Raw genomic sequence first — 8,498 nt, forward strand, 5'->3', positions numbered from 1 at the left:
CCCCCCTGGAAGTAACGCCGGCGTTAGAGCATTGCTGTCGCCGCCGCCGTGAGCACAGAGCAGAGGGCGAACCCCGGCAACTTACCGTGACGGCTGCGAAGGGGACCGCCGCTCACCTTTTGTCCGAGGAGGCAGAGTGTGACCCGGCCGGCCGGCCCCCTCCGCAGCGGGACTGCCACCTCCCCGAGTGCCCCACGCACCGCTGGGCAGCCGGCGAATGGCAAGCGGTAAGCGGGGTCCCCCCCCTCCGCCCTTCCCTGGGGTCATGTCACTTGTGCTCTCAAGCGTGCAGCGCGGGATGATGCTGGAGACAGGGGGCCACTGATGCCAGAGATCGCTGCCGGAGGGCCAGGGTTTTGGGGTTGCAGCCCAGGCTTGCCAAAAAAAGCAGAGCAAACGCTCATGCGTGCTGGCTGGAAGGGGGAGCTGAGAAATACCTCCGTAGGGTTAATTTATTGCTTTGTGCTGCCCTGTGTTTGGCTGGGACCTATGCAAATATTGAGCAGGTTTTGGGTAGGGCGGATTTGGGTCTGTTCCCAGAGGCTGAGCGATAATCCCCCTCGGATGGAGCCCTGCCGCGCTGCTCCAGCAGTGAGCCCTGTGCATGAGAGTTTGAAGGAATTGGGGAACATTGGTAATTCCCACTTTCCTGCCCCGTTACCCCAGCTCCTTCTGACAGCTCTCTCCTTTCGCTGAGCTCTGGGTCCATGCTTTTTGCCAAGCCATGAGCAGCGCTGAGATGACATCTCCCATGGGAGACGGTGCTTTTCTGAGTGACCAGGATCAGTTCCCAGCAAAACCAACCCCTTAGGCTGGAGCAGGGGATAAAAGCTGCTGCTCCGGTGGTTCAGGGAGCAACTCCGACTCACCTGCACTGCGGGCAATGGGTGGGCCCGAGTCTGGTGGGTGGCAGGAGGACAAGGGGACTCTGGGCAGGAGGAAGGGGTCCAGGAGGAGCCCTCCCGTCAGCTGCCCGCAGGGTCCTGTGGCAGGCTTTGAGTGCACAACAGGTTTTGGCAGAGAGAGTTCAGATCAGGCACCAAAATGATTATTTTGATTCTGGTTTCGTTCTGTTTTCAGCCATCCCTGGGTAAGAGAGTCCTGCCCCAGTTCTTCTCCATCCCTGTCCCGCTATCCCAGGCTCTTCCCTGCATTGCAGGGACTGCCAGCCTTGGAAATGCGAAAGGCGATGGAGCTGCCAGCTTGGGGAGCTGATTCCTGTCTCACACAGCCTGCAGAAGAGGCCACCACTCCTATGGAGAGGATGTCCTTGTCACGCAGGGAGAAGGGGATTGCCCATCATGGGCCCTCCATGGCAATGCAGGGGATGGAGAGGGGCAGAAGACCCCCCCCATCAGCTGCATCAGCCTCCCTGCAAAACCATTCCTGGCCCCAGTGGCAGGGCAGCAGGAGCCTGATCCTGCAGCCTTTGAACAGCAAAGATCCCACTGACTTTGGAGGTGCATGATCAGAGCCTGATCCTGGTCACCCTGACGCCTGCAGTGCGCAGCTCCGGGGAGCAGGAGAAATATTAATCAAACAGGGGCCCGGCTTTCATTGGCAGTCACGCTGTTTTTATATTGCTCCTGTATGGCCCAGGGGGGTCTTGAAGGGGGATGAAATTGGTCGAGGTCCCTTCCCCCGCCGAGACAGTGTAAGGAGGCCGCGGTGTAAATGCAAAACAGGGCCTCCTGCTCCGATAACAAAAGGTGGGGAGGCACCGCCGGCTTCCTGCTCAAAGTCTTGGTATTCGCAGACACTTCCAGAGCCTGCCTTTATTGTGTTACTGAAAACAAAAAGAAAAAAGAAAGAAAAAGTGGAGGAGGATAAGAAAAGCAAATTTACTGATGAGAGAAAAAGTGTTTCACGCATGCAGAGGCTGCGCAACTTTTCCGCTGCAGCAAGAAAAAAATCAAGGTTGAGGCAGCGTGTGCTGTCCTCTCATCTGTCCTTCCCCACGAGCTCGCCCTTGGCTCATGACTGCGCGGAGCACCCCAGACCTCAGGCAGCCGTGTGTGTGACATTATCTAACATCCCCCCGCCCGCAGTACCTCAGCCTGACGGGGACTGTACGAACAAGTTTACCTTCACTTCCCCGGTCTCGGTGGTGCTGGGAAGCTGTAATGGGTTTATAATCTTGCGTAATGTGGCCACGAGTACATGAGGCCGGAGGGGACCGTGCCCCGATCCCACCTGCCGGGAAGCCGAGGTGTGATGGGATGCAGCAGGAGGCAAAGCCGAGCTGAGCACGCAGTGGTACCCGACGCAAGCATCCCGGCCTGGAAAAGAAACATAGGAACAGCTGAGGGGGCTCCAGCAAATTCCTTGCAATGAACTTTTGCTTTTACAGAGCCCGTTAAATTTCTTCAGCTAATAAATTTACAGGTGGCAAAGTAGGTCACCAAACAGCATGCAGCTGCAGTCCTTACCCAACGGTGTAATTAGCCCTGAAAAGCCACGGCTCCTACCCCGTCCTTTTACCCTCTTTCCCTTATTTTTGCAGCTTTTCAAACCAGCAGCAGGAGACTCCTGCCTGCCCCCACCCTGCCAAGCCCTTGGTGGGAGGTGGATGCTGATGTTTTCCAGGGTTCCCCATTGCACTGGGGAAATTTTTAACGTGTGACAGAGATTTTTTTTTTTTTTCCCCCCAGGGGAGCTTTGCTGGGGGGTGGGCTTGGAAGTTTCCTCACCCATAAATAACCATTAATAGAAACTTGCAGGAGATGCCCAATGTGAGCTCGCCCGGTGGCTGACTCCAAGCAGTTCTTCTACTGAGCGCTTCTTATTTTGTTCTGATGTACCCGGTGAAAAAAAGTAATAGCGCCTTCTCCCCAGTCATAAGTACTGGCCCCATGTTATTTATAGCGAGGAGGCACAGATTGCTTTAGTATTCTCTGAGCAGGGAACAGCAATGGACCCTAATTGACATGAAAGGCGGGATGTAAAATAACATCCCAGCGCTGTCTTGTTCTTGATTTCTTATCTTTAAAGGGAATCTGTCGAGAGGGGTTTTTTTTATTGTTCCTTTCCATTGTTGTTGTTTAGAAAAAAGTTGGTCTTGCCAATTAAAAGGACTAGGGAACTTATTGGAAACCGTTTATTGCTCTGTTGGTGTATCACCATTAGTTAGCTGTTCTCAGTGCCCACACCAGGGAGAAGAAAGTCAATAGAAAGGGCCTTGCTTATGTCAAAGTAAAACCCAGACCAGGTTCACAAAGAAAAAGGGAAAATTGGGAGAGAGAAGGGTTGTTTTTTTTTAATATGAACCTCTGTGGAAGGACAATGCACAGCTCTGGAAGCTGCAATGTGATTCTTGAATCTTCAGCATTTGCCGTTTGGGGGAAAATCATGCCAGCCTTGTCTGATTCGGATAGCAGAGTTACCCAAGGCATGTTCGAAGCATTCGTGGCCTGGGGTTTTGTTTCATCTCTGTTTCAGATTTTGATTTAGGGAAAAAAAAAAGAAAACAATGAATGCTTTCGCAAAGCAATGCCTTTGAGGTTTTTTTAATTATTATTATTATTATTACTCTTCTAAAACAGTTGCAGAAGTGCTTAAAATGGTCCTTAATTTGAACTGCCAGGAAATTTGCAGAAGTGCTTGAAATGGTCCTTAATTTGAACTGCCAGGAAAATAGTTCAAAATTCGGGAAATGAGGCAAGAGAGACAAATATTGTCAAATGCCTGACCTGCTTTTCAGCTCTTGCTATCAATGGCTGTTATCCCCGGCCCTGCTGTTTTATGTGAGATTTAGATCAGTCACAAACACGAGATTTCATACAAAATCTATCACCATATTAAAAGGAAAAATGGCCTTTTCGTGCTAGCTGAACTGTCCACTTTCTATGTGAATAATGTTTTCTAACCTTGGGGTGGTTGATTGGAACCTCTGCAGTGATTCTCTTTGATTGGTTTTATGCTGGTCTCACTGTCTTTGAGCCGTATTTAATATCTCAGTGGGATTATTTTGATTGCCAGTTATCCTCAAAAACACAAATAATCAAACTTTAATTTACTGATGATGACAAAACGCACAGAGCTGGCTGAGGTTTATTTGGCCATACAACCGTTATTTGCAGAGAAACCCAAAGCAGGCTGGCGTGTGTCTGAGAGTGTCAATCTCTTATCAGCAACTAATGATTTTAAATGAGGATGGGCTTTTGATTTGATAGCTCTTCATGGCCAATGTCAGAAGACCCATTGATGGCATAGAGATTACTCACCCTCCTAAAATTAAGCGTGAGCCAATGTACTTTGCAAATTTAGGCTTAAATATACATTAAGGGGAGGAGGTGAAATCAGCCTTGTTTCTTCCCACTCCTTGCGAGGTGCCTCGTTTGGCTGTGAGCTGGAACGATTCACCCTGCGATTCACCTGCGCTGGTGCCCACGTGCTGAGCTGGTGTACGCCAAACCAGAGACGAGGGGAGCTTTGAGCATCCCATAGCCCCGCTCCCACTGTGCTGGAGAGTCCCTCGTTAGGAGGGAGCAGGAAGGTCGGGGTTCACGCTGCCCCTGAAAGGTGCCGCTCAAGGAAGCGTGATGCCTTATTCACATGCAATAACCCCCTTTCAGATTTTACTCATGTAATAGGGAGGTATCAGAGAAGGGCAAATATAGCAGAGTTTGTTTGCTCTCTGGGGAAATCACACTCCAGCAAATTCCTCCAGCCCCTGTAGGATCGCTGTGTTTCGGCACAGACCTAGAAGGAGCTTCCACTCCAAAGACTTAAAGCAAGAGAGTAAATAAGGTTGAAAGCACACGAAGCCCTTGGGGTCTTTTGGCAGTCTGTGGATTTTGCAATGTTGACTGTTGCCTAAGAGCTCCTAAGTTATTCGTTCGGAATAAATGCTGCTTTGTGGGGCTGCCTCTCCTTCCCTGTCCCCCTCCACTTTGCACGGTTACTAAATATTTACAACCAACACGACATTGTGCTCGCCGCAGCTCTCCTGGTTTGCTGCACCTGCCACGGATTGATCTGATTTTTCAAAGTTTTCACATAATTTGCGATCTTGGTTCTGACAGCTAATTACAGAAACGGGGCCCTGACAGTGCCTGCATTTCGCAATTAGCTGAACCCACTAAGATCTTGCTAATTGTGGGCCAGCCAGGAGAGCAGGAGCTGCGTCGGGGAGGCTGGAAACGATGTTCGGAGGGTGAGACTCTAACTAGATTAAACTGGCACGATCCTCCGAGCCTAGGTGACTTCAGACGGTGTTTCTGTACAGATAGGGATGGTCTGATTGAATGTTTTATCCTTTTCCTTAGGGGAAGACATTTCCAGCATGTTATATAAAATGATTATTTTCATGCATTTTTCTCCTTGTTAATCCAGTTAGTTGAGAGTGTTAGAAGTCCATTACAAGCAATAACTTTAAGAAAATATGGTTTTATCCAGACAGCTGCTCTTACGCTGATTTATTTTGTTCTCTGTATGTGTTTTGTGAGCTGCACTCTGGGCACAGACCCACTCCCAGGAGCACAGCCTTGCAGCCGGGCTGGTTTTTCCAAGACGAGCAGAGAAAGAACTGAGTCCTTAAAGTCTCCAGAAGTCCCTGGGGAGCAGTTGTGCTCGGCTAGCAGGGGTTGCTCTTAATATTGGGCAGGGCAATGTTTAAAAGAGAATAAACCCGTAGGGCTACCTCCGCTGCGGCCGTTGCAGGGATGTGCCCCCACGCCGTGTCGGGGCAGAGCGCTGCTGCTCGCCCACTGGCAGGGACCAGGGAAGGGGCTCCCCCCACACCAGCCACAGCCAAGAGTGCAACGGCATGTATTTTGGAAGGGGGATGGCTGGGTTTTTGTTCGCCAAGCGGCTGTGTTTACTAGGGGCTGAAATGATGGGGTTGGCCCCTTTCTTTCCCCTTTGCCCCATCTCCTGACCTGGCATGCCCATCCCCGCATCTCTTGGTCCCATCACAGCTGGACCCCACATCCACCCCATCCCAATACCTGCTGCCTCGGTTTCTCCTCTCTCCCTACGCCTGTGATTTGGCTTGGTACCTCCAGAGGATGGGAGCAGTTTGTCACTGGATGCTCCTGCAGCGCCTGGCAGAGTGGGGCCCTGGTCTCGAATTTGCTCCCAGGTGATACCAATGAGAGATGCCAACATGGGGCACAGAGCCGCCCGCTCACTCGGGCTGCTGGGAGGAGGGCTCGCTCACTTTGCAGATGCAGATTAATTTGAAGTCCCTCATGGATTGCATGAGCCGTTGTTTCTTGCAAACAGTGCATGAAGACGTGCGGGGAGGCATCTCGGTACCGCAAGGTGGTCTGCGTGGATGAAAACAAGCGGGTGCAGAACAACGGCTACTGCGATGCCAGCAAACGCCCCCCCGAAATTGAGAGCTGTGGGCTGCCGCCCTGCGAGTACGTCTGGATCACTGGGGAGTGGTCGGAGGTGAGTGCCCATCCTCGTCCCCACGCAGGGACCATGCCGCTCGGCACCGGGCCACGCTCTCCTCCTCTCGCCTCCGGCCTCGCTGAGATATTGCAACCCAAATCAACAGTGGCAGGGTAGTGCTGCGTGGTTTAATTATTATTTGTTGGTTTGTTTCTGTGTGCAATTTCCCTGCTAGAGAGAAAGGAGCAGGGCTGTGAGAGAAGACCAGGTTATTAAAGAGTAAATGCTAGCATGCTCGGAGTCCTAGCTAATATCCAGAGGCAATTTTCTTCCAAAGCACATCGTATCCAGCAGACACCCTCCTTGGTTTTGTGCCATTTTATTTCATTCATTTATTTATTTGGTTTTATTCCCATCCCCTCCCGGGGAGCTCCGGGGCCCCATGAGCTGTGTGAGGGTCCAGGTGAGCATCCTGGGGGAAAGGCAAGCCTGGCTGTGACGGTGGGGACACGTCCTTCCTCAGTGCCATCTTTGGCAGGATCGAGGACCCGGCGTGAGCGAAGGCAGCAGGTTCGCCCTCGTGGCTGGGAGAGGGCTCAGCAAGGAAAATAGATGTGTTTTCTTTGCAGCAGGCGCTGCATGCGGGAGGACCCAGGCTAATCTCAGCCTGTTTCCTTCTTCAGCAAGTGAAGGATTATTTTCCACTTGGAGGAACAGCAGAGGGAAATGACAAGGCAGCTGCTGACACAGCACTGATTAAAAAGAAAGAACAAGAAAAGGGAAGAAAGAAAACATGCCGGGACTGAGGGCGGGGAGGAGATACAAGCCACCCAAGATAGGGCAGGAGGGAGAAATGTGGAGAGATGGGAATTTCTCAGGGCAGCCTGCTCTCCTGGGTAGTTTCCTAAGAGAAATATTAGGGTGCCTGTGAGGCTGGGGCCCTGGCTGCCTCTTGCCCAGACACCCTCTACCCATTCCCACCTGCCTGTGTTTGTCCTCTAATTAGAAGAAACACCTTCCCTTTCTTCCAGTTGCTGCCAGGTACCTGCAATTCAGGGTCAATCTTGACCATTTTCTTTCTCTGTGCATCCCATGGCAAAAAATAAAAGGAAGGAAAAAAAAGAAAACCCAATTAACAGAGGCATTTCTGAGTTCCCAAGGATCTTCTGCTCCTTTCTTTGTCCTTGGGGAGAGATAACTTGTGCCCAGGAGCCAGCCTGGAGTAGGGGGTCCTGGAGCAGCTGTACGAGTAGCACAAGGAGGAATTGGGTGCTCAAAGGCAGTGTCGGGCGCCAGCCCACTTGTAGCCACTCAACAATACTCATGACTGGCTTAAATAGTTACTAGTGATCCCTCGGAGCAGCTTGTCATGTTAAAAGCTGGCAAGCCTGCTTTTCCTCCCCGTTTCGGGCAGCATTCCCGAAGTATGCGGTGCTAACAGCTGCTCCCTCTGCCCGCAGTGCTCCGTCACGTGCGGGAAGGGATACAGGCAGCGCCTGGTGTCCTGCAGCGAGATTTACACCGGGAAGGACCACTACGAGTACGGGTACCAGAACATGGTCAACTGTCCTGGCACACAGCCGCCCAACATCCAGCCCTGCTACCTTGGGGAGTGCCCCGTCTCGGCATCCTGGCGCGTCGGCAACTGGGGAAGCGTAAGTTTGGCAAACTTCTTTTGCCAAAAAGAATTGGAACAAACTTATTCTTCTTTACACCAGGGACACAGTCTGAAGGTTTGGCAGGGGAATGTTTAAGAACTGCATAAATTAATGCAATGAATACCCTTGTGCGGCAGCAGCCCCAGCGCGTGTAGGGCTCCGTGCTCCAGACTGAACCCCATCGTATGGGGGAGTCCTAGCAGCCACAAGTGGAGCCATGATCTCCACAAAAATTTGGATGTAGCCAAAATTTGTGGCAGTGTTGGTGGTCATGCTGAATGCTTAGTCAGAAAGTGGGGTCATTGCCAGAAAACAAGGGTTTGAAAGCCTTGTGCTAGAGGGATCGATGGATAGCTGGCAACTGGGGTTGATCCTACTTGGCCATGTGTATGAGCAAGACTTGAGAACCACCAGTAGGCCAAAACACTGGTAATTTGAGCCTTAAAGGGATTTTTCTTTCTTTTTTTTTTTTTTTTTCCTTCTTACAAATGCTGGGACCGG

At 51.3% G+C, this 8,498-nt stretch overlaps 1 protein-coding gene across 1 annotated transcript in view; it reads left to right on the forward strand.

Annotated features, from left to right (window-relative positions):
• Positions 1 to 8,498, forward strand: part of ADAMTS9 (ADAM metallopeptidase with thrombospondin type 1 motif 9) — an 86,864-nt gene that overhangs the window by 69,345 nt on the left and 9,021 nt on the right. The window contains exons 29-31 of the mRNA XM_009284512.2: positions 132 to 227; positions 6,226 to 6,396; positions 7,800 to 7,994. Of these exons, the coding sequence (XP_009282787.1) occupies positions 132 to 227; positions 6,226 to 6,396; positions 7,800 to 7,994 (462 nt within the window). The remainder of the gene's footprint in view (positions 1 to 131; positions 228 to 6,225; positions 6,397 to 7,799; positions 7,995 to 8,498) is intronic.

Source organism: Aptenodytes forsteri, unplaced genomic scaffold (assembly GCF_000699145.1).
Source record: "Aptenodytes forsteri isolate BGI_AS27 unplaced genomic scaffold, ASM69914v1 Scaffold53, whole genome shotgun sequence".
Lineage (NCBI taxonomy): Eukaryota > Metazoa > Chordata > Aves > Sphenisciformes > Spheniscidae > Aptenodytes > Aptenodytes forsteri.